We start from the raw sequence: 14,634 nt of genomic DNA on the forward strand, positions 1-14,634 counted from the left end.
GTGGCGCTCTAGCTGTGGCGACGTGTGTTGGGTTGGTGCGGCGACCGACCCTGTTGCTAGCCTTGGCGACATGTGCCGGTCGTCGTTGCCGCGTCTCGACCGTAACCGTGAGCGTGCCTCCCACGGGGCACACAAATCCCTTTCCCCTGAGATTTCCTTCACCCTACTCGATTCTCTGGAGCTTCCTGAATCCTGAACAGAAGGAAAAAAATACTACTGCATCTGATATGGACATGTGGTGCACAGTGACGCCGCTGATTCTAAGTGATTACTGGTGGGTTGGTGGCTTGGTGTGCACTAGAATGACGACTAACAAGGCACACAAGAGATAATTGCAAGCATAAGTCATGATTTATCAGTGCACACGTGAAAGATAAAATAAAATTTCATGTGAAGTGAAAGCCTGCTCAGGACCTGGGATCGAACTAGATGTAATATATATGAGTATCTCCCTACAATTTAGACCTGAATAAAGTACCACAGCCCTCATGCCTACAATATTGTGGTTGCACTGCATATATGGGTTACACACTGGTTTGCATCCTCATAAACCAATGTAAGGGAGTCAGATCCAAACATGCAAATATGCTCTAAAATTAAATTTCCTGTGCAGTAAAATATCGCCCTCATATTTCAACGAGAAAGAATACTGCATTGTCTCATCTGAATGCAACTTAATGCGTCCATATTTCAGCAAGAAATGTTGTACCCAACAAAAACTCACTCAGGAGTATTAAAAACTTAGGCTTCTGTCGTCATCCACATCAATCAGTCTTTTATACAATAGCTGATGAGTGCAATTAGTTAAAAGTTAAAACTAGATCGTTACAGCAGGCCTAAGTTTCTTTAGAAGTTAGTACGAATTAATCTTTGGAATTTTAAGCCATTATTTATTATATTTTGTTGTGTTACAGAAAATTCAAAACAAGAGAGCGAAAACGAAGAGATGACTAATGTTTAAAGTCTTCTAACCCTGCCAAAGACAAAGCTGATGCGAGACAAAGCAAGTGCAATTGTTCTTGTTTGTATTATCGCTCTTCAGGAGGTTCTTGTACACTGTTAGTGAATATATACCATCTGATATAACTTAAGTATTGAGAACAACGCAAATCCGTTAAAAATAATGCATAGAAGTTCCCAAAAATTTTCAGCTGTAAATATAGCCTCAAGAAACTGCTATTCTGTACTGGTGTGCAGCCTTTCCTCGTATTTTTAGTGTTAAATAGTAGTGATTTGCTTTCATTGACTAAGTTGTTTTTTCTTAATTGATGTACTGTTTGTGATTAGTTGACAACGGATACAGTCAATTCCAACTATACTTGTTTTCATTGGACTTTTTTTTTCCACCCATCTTTAATACCACCAGACGATTTTCAAAGACTCGCTAACCGTGCAAGGACACAGAATTGATTTTCTCCTTATTCCTAGTCTAAAAAGATTCAAGTTACATGAAGACCTTGGGCATTGACATGAATATATGTATGTGCTGTCTATTTATAAGTGTTAGATGAAAAAGTTCTAGAAGAATTTGTTGTGCGTATCTTGTCTTGTGTAACAAACCGTGTATACAGAGAACAGTCCAGACATTTAGGATCTCATTGAGAATAGATTGGCATGTAATTATAGGCTACCAAATATAGCTTCTTGAGTTACGGACTGTGATCTGTGTATACCTATTTGTATGCCACGGTTAGGGCTTTTCCAACTATCAATTGATTCAACACGCATCCGCCTGGTACCCAAGATAGGGGCCGACGTTCCTCCACCTGCCCTCTGATTCATCTGACATGGTAATCAGAGCCAACAAATACTAGAGTTCATCTTGTAGATCTGCTCCTGCCATGGTGAGTTCTTCTTCGACAGCCAACATCAATCCGCTCGCAGGACTCACCGTGGCTGAGAAGCTCACGAAGACAAACTTCGCCTCATGGAAAGCGCAAGTGAAGTCTGTCGTGTGCGGCGCCATGCTCGAAGACTACCTCACCGGAGCAAGCAAGGCTCCTGATGCAGAGATCATCATCAAGGGTGCCGACGACAAGGAAGAGAAGAAGCCGAACTCAGCCTATGCGCTGTGGCGAGCTCAGGACCAGCAGGTTCTAAGTTATTTGCTGTCAAATATATCACCTAGCGTTCTGACTCAGGTTAACACAAGTGAAACAGCAGCCGAGGCTTGGAGAATCATCGAGGGTGTGTTCTCATCTCAGTCCCGAGCGAGGGCTGTGAATGTGCGCATGGCTCTCTCCAGCACAAAGAAGGGCAGCATGACTGCCACGGAGTACTACAACAAGATGAAGAATTACGGCGACGACATGGCGGCTGCAGGACGGCGGCTCAAGGACGACGAACTCGTCGAGTATATCCTCGCTGGACTTGATGAGGAGTTCTCTCCGCTGGTCTCGTCATTAATCACCAGGACGGAACCAGTTTCTCTTGAGGAACTTTTCTCACAGCTCCTTGCATTTGAGACACATCTGGAGTTGTTGTATGGCGGGCGCCATAATCATGGCGGCTCAGCAAACTACTCCGGGCGTGGTCGTGGCGGATCACGCGGCGGGTGCTCGTCCTCTCGTGGACGTGGACGGGGGCCAGCAAGAGGTGATGGCGGCTTTGGTCAGCATCAAGCGCCACGCCAATTCAGCAATGGTGGGCGCCATGGTGGCTACAACCGTGGCGGCAACAGCAGCAACTATAATCAACACAACCTCTACAACACCGCCAACGACAAGCCGCTCTGCCAGGTGTGCTTCAAGCCAAATCACACCGCTGCTGAATGTTGGCATCGCTTCGAGGAAGACTTCATCCCCGATAAAAGACTTGTTGCTGCTGCTAATCGTGCACCGGTAGATTCTACCTGGTACACCGACACTGGAGCATCCGACCACATCACCGAAGAACTTGAGAAACTGCACATCCGTGACAAGTACTACGGCACGGATCAGATCCACACCGCAAGCGGTTCAGGTATGAACATTAGTCATATTGGGCATGCCACTATTCACACCCCTAGTAATCATGATATTCATCTACGAAATATTCTCCATGTTCCAGAAGCTCAAAAAAATCTTATTTCCGTTCATCGTCTTGCCACTGATAACAATGCTTTTCTTGAATTTCACCCGAATTATTTTTTGGTAAAGGATTAGGACACGAAGAAGGTCATTCTTGAAGGGGAGTGTCACCATGGTCTTTACCCTTTCCCAGCACCATCCAATAAAAAAGCCTACATCACCACCAAAGTTCCCTTCTCATGGTGGCATAGTCGTTTGGGTCATCCTTCTTTAGCTATAGTGAAGCAAGTTATCAGTAGGAATAAACTCCCTTTGTTAGGTGAGGCATCTAGTTCTTCAGTTTGTGATGCCTGTCAACAGGCAAAGAGCCATCAACTCCCCTACACTAGATCTGATAGTAAGTCTAGTTCTCCTTTGGAGCTCATCTTCTCCGATGTATGGGGCCCTGCCATTGAGTCTGTAGGGAGATATCGCTATTATGTAAGCTTCATTGATGATTTTAGCAAATTTACCTGGATCTATCTTATTAAGCACAAGTCTGATGTTTTTCATAAGTTTCAAGATTTTCAAGCCATGGTAGAACGACAGTTCAATAAGAAAATCCTTGCTTTGCAGAGTGATTGGGGAGGAGAATATGAGAGACTTAATTCCTTTTTTACTAAAATTGGCATCGTGCATCACGTGTCTTGCCCTCATACACATCAACAAAATGGCGACGCAGAACGTAAACATCGCCATATCGTTGAAGTTGGCCTTTCTCTCCTCTCATATGCCTCCATGCCTCTAAAGTATTGGGATGAGGCTTTCATTGCTGCCGTACATCTTATTAATCACCTACCTAGCCGTGTCATTCACTTCACAACTCCCCTTGAGCGCCTCTCCAACCAGAAACCTGACTACTCATCCATGCGCACTTTTGGATGTGCATGTTGGCCTCACCTACGACCCTATAATTCTCACAAACTCCAATTCCGATCGAAACAGTGTGTTTTCTTAGGATATAGCGTCCTCCACAAGGGTTTCAAGTGTTTAGATGTTGCCTCGGGACGTATCTATATCTCACGCGACGTGATCTTTGATGAGATAGTATATCCTTTTTCCCACCTCAATCCTAATGCTGGAGCAAAGTTACGTGCTGAAGTTATTCAACTACCACCAAAAGTTTGGGTCCCAAGTCCCTTCTTTAGGGGTGAATATGTGGCTAACCCATATGCTAATGTTTCATCTAACCGTATTACTGAGTTGTCTGATGAGCAGGAAGAAAACTTGGCGCAAAATTCTGAAGACAACAACTCAGAAGAGCTCGCCGGCGCAGCTAACATCACGCTACCTCCGGTCACTGAGCACGAGGAGGATTTGCCTCCTGCTGCTGCGGCACCAACGGTCGCATCGTCTTCGGGAGTTGAGTCTGGCTTGTTGCTTCCTTCAGGGGCGACGGAGGCCCTGTCTGGCAGCGACACGCGACGAACACAGACTGCACCGGCCGCACATGCGACTGAGGGGGGACAGCGTCAGCTCGGACTCTCTGCTCCACTGGATTCTACGCACGGTGATTCGCTGGGATCCTCTGTGTCATCGCCTGCAGCCGGTCCTTCATCGCCAAGAACTAGGTTACAACATGGCATCCGGCGTCCCAAAGTCTACACTGACGGAACTGTTAGGTATGGCCTCCTTGCTAGTACTGGTGAACCCAACAGTCTTGATGAAGCCTTAGCAAATGACGATTGGAAGCAAGCTATGCAATTAGAACATGATGCTCTTATGAAGAATAAAACATGGCATTTAGTTCCTCCTCAAAAAGGCATGAATATAATAGGATGCAAATGGGTATACAAAGTTAAGAGGAAAGCTGATGGTAGTCTGGATAGATATAAAGCAAGGCTGGTTGCTAAGGGATTTAAACAGCAATATGGCATTGATTATGAGGATACTTTCAGTCCTGTAGTAAAGGTGGCAACCATAAGAATTATTCTGTCTATTGCTGTTTCTCGAGGCTGGAGTCTGAAGCAACTTGATGTTCAAAATGCCTTCTTGCATGGTTATTTAGATGAAGAGGTGTATATGCAGCAACCACCAGGCTTTGAAGACTCTACCAGACCCAAATATGTTTGTAAGTTGGACAAAGCTCTCTATGGTCTTAAACAAGCTCCTCGAGCCTGGTATTCACGTCTAAGTGCTAAATTGATGAAGCTAGGATTTCAGGCATCAAAGGCTGATACTTCTTTATTCTTTTATAACAAAGGTGACGTTACTATGTTTGTTCTAGTTTATGTGGATGACATCATTGTAGCTAGCTCTACAGAAAAGGCCACGGCAGCCCTGTTACAAGATCTAAAAGCAGAATTTGCACTTAAAGATCTAGGGGAGCTTCACTATTTTCTGGGCATTGAGGTGAATAAGGTACGGGATGGAATTATTCTAACTCAAGAGAAATATGCTACAGACTTGCTTAAGAGAGTTAATATGGCCGAATGTAAACCTGTTACTACACCTATGGCATCAAGTGAGAAATTGTCCTTATATGAAGGTACTCCTCTCGGTCCAAGAGATGCAACTAACTATAGAAGTGTTGTAGGACATTGCAATACCTTACTCTTACTAGACCTGATATTGCATTTGCTGTTAACAAAGTCTGCCAGTTCTTACACTCACCAACTACTGTGCATTGGGAAGCAGTAAAGAGGATTTTGAGATATATAAAGTATTGTACACGGCTGGGACTAAGAATACATAAGTCACAATCTACCTTGGTGAGTGCCTTTTCTGATGCAGACTGGGCTGGTAATATAGATGACAGGCGATCTACAGGTGGTTTTGCTATCTTTCTAGGATCAAACTTAGTATCCTGGAGTTCAAGGAAACAACCCACTGTATCACGGTCTAGTACTGAGTCTGAATACAAAGCAATTGCCAATGCTACTGATGAGGTGATGTGGATCCAGATTTTACTATATGAACTTAAGATTAATTGCCCAAGAGCAGCTAAACTATGGTGTGATAATATTGGTGCAAAGTACTTGTCAGCAAACCCAATTTTTCATGCTAGGACTAAACACATAGAAGTGGATTATCATTTTGTCAGAGAACGAGTAACTAGAAGACTTTTGGATATTGATTTTATATCTTCAGGTGATCAAGTTGCAGACGGTTTCACCAAGCCATTGCCAGTTCGGTCTCTGGAACAATTCAAGTTCAATCTCAACCTATCTCGGCTGTGATTGAGGGAGGATGTTAGATGAAAGAGTTCAAGAAGAATCTGCTGTGCGTATCTTGCCTTGTGTAACAAACCATGTATACAGAGAACAGTCCAGACCTTTAGGATCTCATTGAGAATAGATTGGCATGTAATTATAGGCTACCAAATATAGCTCCTTGAGTTACGGACTGTGATCTGTGTACACCTATTTGTATGCCACGGTTAGAGCTTTTCCAACTATCAATTGATTCAACACGCATCCGCCTGGTACCCAAGATAGGGGCCGGCGTTCCTCCACCTGCCCTCTGATTCATCTGACAATAAGCATCTCTTAAATTTTCTGACCGCTCTTGTATATATTGATGACGATTGAACCTGTACTCTTTACGCTTCCTGAATTGAAACTCATGCTTTCGTCGTCGTCCATCTCTCTCAAGCTACATGGTTTTTGAAAGACCAAAAGATCCTGGCAAAGCAGACTACAGTAAAGCAATTTATTTAAAAAATGCTGTAACATGTATTATAGTAGCTTTCTTAGTGTCGTGATAACTTTTCTATGCAAGAACAGTAAGTTATGCTGAAAAAAGGTTGCAGAAATTACAGTTCCTAGTTTCACACAAGTACAGAAAAAGAGTGACATGAGAAACATGGAAGGAGTAAGCAGCAACAAATGGAGGGAGATGGGAAAAACAGCAGAGTGCCGCTGTTGTGTAGGTTCCTGAGGAGGTTGTCAATGCGGTAGCTCTCTGCCGTAATTTTTTACTGCGAGATCCTTGCTTAGACCAGACGCATGTAATAGACTAATTGACAGTATTGGATTCCAATTTTCGCAACCGTCCATTTGTCAGATGCCCTGAGATCAGCATGATAAAAAGTCCAGGGCATCGGGCCCTTGTCGCGTCTCTTATCCCTGCATCCGCATTTGGAGACATGCCTGTCTCGTTCCTGTGATTCCCGGGCAAGGGTAACATATTTCACAATCTTAGCAGCAATTGTCCGTCCACTGTTTAAGGTAACACAGTGCCTACAGGAACAAGGGCACATGCGTGCCGCAGTGCCAAATGTTCCCTCCCATCTCTCATCTTTTTGGTGCAAATGATTCGTCCCATGTCTGGAAAGCGCCTCCCTTTTGGGCAGATTATTTGATCCACACATCTGAAAAGATAAGCATTGACTTCGCCACATATTACGTCGGTCGGATTCCCTGGCGAAATTCCTCCAAAACACCTCAAAAGAACGGCCTTGATCTGATATGCCAACACGTAGAAAATTCCCTTTATATAATATGTTTATTCTTCGCCCATATTTTAGTGTCATGAATGTGATCAAATGGTTATATAATTGTCACCCATTTGTTTTTCTCGTCGATTTGATTAGTTAGAGTTTCTTGGTCTGCAGGCATGGCAGGTTGGATAAACTATAAAACAGAGCGAGTATCTCATACTCTGAATTGTTTGAAGGACCTGTTCTAGCTGTGTCAACAAATGAAGAAACACTGTAATTTAGTGAAGCTCGCCGTCCACAGCAGTACCTCAAACATTATCCTAATACAGTCGCATAGGTACACACATCCGATCCAATGGATTTGCAAGGTCAAACCTCTCAAGTCCAACTATAAACTAGCTGTAATTTCTATTCAAAATTCCGGCGACACTCGTACTCCAGTAATAGAAGTTGCCACCATGCCGGACACGGTAACACCTATTACCAGCATCCAATCGCGCGGGCCCCACCTGTCAGCACCTGGACCAGAAACCGGACGCCGCGTGCCGGTGAAGTACCCCATGTGGGCGGGCGCAGCGCTGAATCCAAAGATCTTGTCACGTACGCCGCGGACGAACGCGCCCGAGGCGTTCGGAAGCGTATCCGCGCGCGGGCGCGCACACATTTTCCCCGCGGCTCCACCGCCGGCGACGGCAGACACGCCAAACCGAAGCGTTTTTGGCCTCAGCGTCCCCGTCGCCCCAGGCTAAAGACAGCCGCGCTGCTTTGTTGTGCCGCGTAGGCCGTCGACAAGACATATGCGGCAAAAGAAATAGACACGCACGGCCGCGGTTGGGTCCGTTCCGCCCCCTGTCACCTTCGCGCGACCACGGGTTTCGCTCGCCCACCGGCCAGCCAGCCAGCATCGTGCTCGGCCAGCCGTGAGCCAAAAACTAGGCTCCTGCTCACGACATGTGCGTGAGCAAAAACCCAAGCGTTTTGTGCAACCGCGCGTCCAAAAAAGCGCACTCGTGTCCTCAACTGCCCGCGCTCGCCACGCCTCGTGGACGTTGGCTTCTTCGGCCAGGAGCAACGCAACAAACGAGTACAGCGCGCGCGCGCGTCTCGCGACAAGCGGAGGCTGTGCACGTACATGCTCCCCGCGCCTTGTTTTTACACTCGGACCCGGGTGATCCGAGCCAATGGCGCCTCCGCGCCGGCCGGCACCCTGCACCCCGCCCCCCGCCCCCAGATACAACAAGAAAGGCCACGGCGTATGGCTTGGACCATCTCCACACATGCAACCACCTCGCCAAGGCAAAACAATGCGAGAGCCTTGGAGCTAGCACACGTACTACATGCCTTTACGAGTGCTCAGCTCCTCCCGTCCAGCGCCTCAGCGGCCGCAGTGGCACCGCCCATGGACCATGCCGGCTGGTTGGTCAGTCTCTGGCCAGGACAAAGGGGCCAATGCTGCCGCTACTGCTACTGCACTAGCCAAAGCCATGGACCCGTCCCGGCCGAAACCTCTCGGTGCCCGGTTATAATACGGCCACTTGTTGCCAAGATGCATTCCCCATGCCATATCTGCCTAGACGATGCTCACATACTTCATTCACTGTGCAATCGGCGCCTATGGCTACGCGGATGCAACTTGCGAGAGGCAGAGCCCTAGATTTCCTCAAGCATAACATGGCATGTTGGCGCCTCGCCGAGACGATCCATTTGTGCAGGTGCCTTGCTGTTCTTAGTGTGCGGAGGATCCTCTAAAAAGGGGGGATGCTGATAGGTTGGGTTGGGTGAAGCTACGGCTACGGCCGCAACTTGATGGCGGAGAATATCGAGGCAGAGATGATGATCGTCCTTACCTGATTAGGAAACGAAACAACTTACTTGCGTCATGACCAGGGGAGGGGGAGTCCACAGTTTTGCGTAATGTTGCCTGTTTTCTATGGCAACCTGGTGCACTAGGGCGGCAGATGCAGGGCACCTTTGGTGCAAAGGGCGCTCCGAGCTTGCTTTCTTTGGGAGCACCTTGGCCAAGTGTCATGGCAAAGGGTAGAGATTCCAAGTGTGTTATGACTGCACTACTAGCTAGGCGTTGCTAAATTAAAATATAGCTTCGTTAGGGATCAAAACGAATATGGCTTTTATGGCCTCTGCCGACCAAAACTCATCACCCGCGTATCATATTGTTTGAACGGAACGTTTGCTACCATATTCAAATGCCCTCTGTTTCCTATACACCGAATTCGAGCATTGGTCTAAGGAGAGCTCTTACCAATCGAGTCATAGCGAAAATTGCCGCCTTCCCCTTATTTTTTGCATTGACAAAGGTGTAGTTTTTTTTTCTCGCAAAAGTACAGGTGACATAACAACAAAGGATAGTGTATAAAAACCAAGATCGCATTGTCTAACAAACAATGTGTGTGATATTGTATTCCCCATCGATTGGCTGCAAGGACAACGAGAGATGGTGTGGTGCCACTATGCCAAATGTTGAAAAATTACAGTCTTCTCTTAGAAAATATTTTGAATAGTTGACCGGCCTATTTTTAATATAACTGGCCTGCTGCGGTTGATTTCATTTCTTGTCTCCTTTGGAGCCTTTTAAACAAACGTTGTGTCAACTCATTATAGGGTACCTTATAAAATACTAGTTGACCAAAAAGGTCCAAAGGTTTTAATCCTCGCGATGTGGTCCTGTAGCAAGCTCAGACTGCAACTGCAAGCAAAATTCGAATCGGTTCCATCTCAAAGCTTACAGATCGAACTCGTTTGAACAAAACCTACTTGCTAGGAGTAGTAAGTTGCATTCCATGATGATCGCTTGCTAAAACTACACAAGTCAGCTCTTGACACCACAAGTTCCCTGGTAGGTTTTACAATTGGAGCATAACAAAAATAGCATAAAGAAAAGAAACAAACAATTCACGTCTTTGTGCAGGGCCTCCATTTGTCGTCCTTAGGCAGATTGAAAATGAGGAGCACCTTTGCATAACGGTACTTGTGGGTTCGATTCAGTACATCAGTTCATTACTTATCTTCCATTTGGAGTTTCCTACTGCACTGGCCAAAATGCAATGAAGAGAGAATCTGAACTATATTTTTAATCAGGAACTAATCTGTTTACCTGAACAGGTTGGAAGAAATTAATTTTACTAGTAATATCTTTAGGGTGTCTATTTATATGTTGACTTTTTTCTCCTTGGCACCGTTCTTCATTGGATTGATAAAAATCTAGTCAAATGGAACAACTTTTAACAAAACTCTAACGACCACAAAAAGGTAACTTACTCTTAAAGAAAAAAAAACAACTCATAATATCAATACTTGATTTTATTGCCCAAGAGCATTGACACCATATTTTAATTAATGCTCATTGCTGAAGCTGCAAAAACTTATGCTGTTATGCGTAACCGAAGCAGAGTATAAAAGTACTACCAGTACAACCAACATGCATGCTTTGGACAAGCTCACAAGCATATGACAAATGCTGTGTAGAATTAATTTAGCAGTACGTTACCGGCACATGATATTGTACAAATCCAAACTAAAAGAATGCAGGAAAGAAATGAAAAAAATTCTGGACGGCTCTCAAGTGAAAGATACAGCAACAACAAAGACAAGCACAGAACCGATCCAAAGAGCTGTCATGGACCGGGGAAAGTTAGTGAGAGAAGGGGGCCTCTCCCTGCCATCGCCGATGCTGCTCTCCTCCGACGCCTATAAAAAGGCACCAGCGCGCTTCCCAGTCCCCCGCGCCGCAGTTCACGGCTCTACCAACCAAGCAAGCCCAGCCTCCAAAGAGGAGACAAGCGGCGACCAGCTTCTTCCCCACAACAGAACTGCGCACGGGCTCGTAAATCGCCTGGGATTTACCTGCGCCACAAAGGTTTTCACCCCCTCGTGAAACCGCACGCGCGCCGTGGCAGCAGCCATCGGAGCAGAGTATTCCTCTGTTTCTCCAGACGCCATGACGTCGTGCGCGGGAGGCGCCACGGTGGCGTGCAGGGACGAGGCGCGGCGCCATCTCCATGGGGACGCGGCCTGCGTCATGGTCTCCCCCTTGCTCGCGAAACCCAAGGCGGGGGAGGTCTACATCGCGGTGCCCGGCGACGACGAGGTGCCGGTGCTCACGAGCAAGCCGGACGGGCGGTTCACCGCGGCGGTGAAGGAAGCCGTGTCCCTCTTCCCGGGCTTCGAGTTCCCGACGGACGCGCGCGGCGAGGCGCGGTCCATTCTCGCCCTCGCACTCCCCATGATCCTGACGGGGCTCCTGCTTTACCTCCGGTCGATGATTTCGATGCTCTTCCTCGGTCGCCTCGGTGGTCTGGCCCTTGCCGGCGGGTCACTCGCCATCGGCTTCGCCAACATCACCGGCTACTCTGTCCTCTCCGGTCTCGCCATGGGCATGGAGCCCATATGCGGGCAGGCATTCGGCGCGGGCCACTACTCACTCCTCGGCATCACCATGCAGAGGACGGTGCTCCTGCTCATCGCCGCCGCCGTTCCCATCGGCGGCCTGTGGATGCACATGCGGCCTCTCCTCCTCCTCTGCGGCCAAGAGGCCAGCATCGCGGCGGCCGCCGAGACCTACATTCTGGCCTCGCTCCCGGACCTCGTCCTGCAGGCATTCATCCACCCCGTACGGATATACCTCAGGACGCAGTCCATCAACCTGCCGCTCACGGTCTGCGCCGCGCTCGCCATTGCCATCCACCTCCCCATCAACTACGTCCTCGTCACCGTCCTCGGGCTCGGCATCAAGGGGGTGGCATTCGCCTCCGTGCTGGCGAACTTGAACCTCCTCCTCTTCCTCCTCGCCTACATCTTCTTCAAGGGCGTCCACAAGCGCACCGGCGGCTTCGCGTTCTCCCGCGAGAACTTCCGGGGCTGGGGCGAGCTCGTTAGCCTCGCGCTGCCGAGCTGCGTGAGCGTCTGCCTCGAGTGGTGGTGGTACGAGATCATGATCCTGCTGTGCGGCCTGCTGCTGAACCCGCAGGCGACGGTGGCGTCCATGGGCATCCTGATCCAGACCACGTCGCTCATCTACATCTTCCCGTCGTCGCTGAGCTTCGGCGTGTCCACACGCGTCAGCAACGAGCTCGGCGCGGGCCAGCCCGAGGAGGCCAGCCGCGCCGCAACAGTGGGGCTCATGCTCGGGTTCACCTTCGGCGGCTTCGCCACCGCGTTCGCGTTCCTGGTGCGGAACGTGTGGGCGAGCATGTTCACGGCCGACCCGGCGATCATCGCGCTCACCGCGTCGGTGCTGCCGATCCTGGGACTGTGCGAGCTCGGCAACTGCCCGCAGACGACGGGCTGCGGCGTGCTCCGAGGAAGCGCCAGGCCCAAGGACGCCGCCAGCATCAACCTCCGGTCCTTCTACCTCGTGGGCACGCCCGTGGCGCTCGGGCTGGCGTTCTGGTTCCACTACGACTTCAAGGGCCTGTGGCTCGGCCTCCTGGCGGCGCAGGCCACCTGCATGGTGCGCATGATGCTGGTCATCGGCCGGACGGACTGGGCCAGCGAGGCCAAGCGCTCGAGGCAGCTCACCGGAGCCGGCGACGGCAAGGATGCCGCTGCCGGTGGGGACGAGAAGTCGCGCTCGCTCCTCGCTACGGACGTCGAGCAGGCGAATGATCACTCTGATCGGTGTTGATAGCTATAGCGCGAGCCGCATGTGTGCTCCCTCTAATCTACTCTTTTCCCCTCCTTTTTTATTTCGCCCATTTTTCCAAATATTTTGGCGGGGGAGGAATCAGAGGCTGACAGAGTGACAGTTTTGTTCACAATCTGCTAATTAGCATGTAAAGATTTTTCTGATTATTAAACAGAGATTGAAAATATTCCAGTACTGATACGAAACAATTTTCACCCTTTGTTCTTATTTCATCTTTTATTTCTAGTTTATAGAAAGAAAAGAATGGAGTTTTGAGGGAGAGAAAAGGAGAGAGGGATGGGAACAAACCGTTCACGGCTTTCGCCGCAGCTTGCTCCGGCCTCCGTCCCGGGTCAGTGTCTGGTCCAGGGAGGCGAGCCGCGTGACGACCCGGTCGCCGGCGCGGCGGGCTAACGAGTAGCGCAACACAACACCGGGTCCAAGTCGTGTGGGCGTGGCTTCGCCAAACCATCCAGCCACCAAGGGGCCCGCCATGCAATCTTGCGCCGCGCAGCCGTCGGCCGTCAAAACGACGGCACCACCTGCGTCTCGTGCGATCGCGAGCGAAAAGGAAGGCAACCGAATTTAGCACGTGATTTGCGTAACGAGACCGAAGCCTGACCGGTAAGAACATGTGTGCTACCGTAACGTAGAAGAGTCAGACTCTGTTCCCACGGGAGCTCTGCTGACAGGTATTCTGCGAACACGCGCCTCTTTTCTTCAGCTGCAAATATCCATTTCAGAGTGCACGGTGATTCGGCTGGATCGCCGCTAAGAAAGCCGTAAACGCGAAGGTAATTGACCGACCCCTCTCGCAGGCCGGAAGAAGAAAGATTCCTCCTGTGTAGCGACGTGCAGGGTCCGTGCCTACCACCTGTACCGCGCGATCAGCCCCGACCGGAAAGCGCAGGCGCAGAGAGAGATCCCAGTGGCTAACTCGGCTCGGCGCGGCTCTGTTCGCGCGTGCCGCGGATGGCATCGATCGGCATCGGCGGCACCGGCAGTCCGCATAAAAAATGACTCGCCTGAGCAGCAACTCCACTCCTTGGAGCCCCGAGAGGATGCACTGTTTCGAGGCCCCAAAAGCCAACACTAGCAGTTACCACTATACAATACTCTACGCCGTACAAGCTTCTAAAATTATCGTTTCAAAGATAAAACTACCAATATCATGGTACTGCCTGCTTCTGTTCGTGAGCTGTAGGGAGCTCTGTTCGAGAGCGGCGCACGATGCAATGCATCTGAATCTGATGACCCACTACTGTGCGTGCCAACCGAAAACATGATTCGCGTATGTCGTTCAGCCGTTGCACTTGCGCCCAATCGGCCACACCTGTCGTGGAAGAAGGGATCAGCAGCTCCCCTAGGAGTCAACCGTTTATCAATCTGATGGGTTCTGAGAGATGAAACGAAACGGCAGCTACCACCACCTAGCTCTTCAGTTCACGTCTGTTCGATCAAGTCAATGGCGGTCGTTTCCCAATCGGATCGCTCCAGCGTACCAAGCTCATTCATGTCCCCTCGTGCTGGGGTGAGCCAGGTGTCCCCAAGAAAATAGCAAGAGT

General features: G+C 49.1%; 1 protein-coding gene across 1 annotated transcript; it reads left to right on the forward strand.

Moving 5' to 3' along the window:
- The first annotated feature begins 11,151 nt into the window (after positions 1-11,151).
- LOC117862423 (protein DETOXIFICATION 49) lies at positions 11,152-13,264 on the forward strand. The gene has a single exon (XM_034745898.2). The coding sequence runs from the start codon at positions 11,384-11,386 to the stop codon at positions 13,067-13,069; it is 1,686 nt and encodes a 561-aa protein (XP_034601789.1). The 5' UTR covers positions 11,152-11,383; the 3' UTR covers positions 13,070-13,264.
- The last annotated feature ends 1,370 nt before the right edge of the window (positions 13,265-14,634 follow it).

The sequence above is a fragment of the Setaria viridis genome, chromosome 7, assembly GCF_005286985.2.
Source record: "Setaria viridis chromosome 7, Setaria_viridis_v4.0, whole genome shotgun sequence".
NCBI classification, from domain to species: domain Eukaryota; kingdom Viridiplantae; phylum Streptophyta; class Magnoliopsida; order Poales; family Poaceae; genus Setaria; species Setaria viridis.

Excerpts from the sequence above, each read along its gene's own strand:
- LOC117862423 (XM_034745898.2), top strand. The coding sequence starts at position 11,384 with ATGACGTCGTGCGCGGGAGGCGCCACGGTGGCGTGCAGGGACGAGGCG.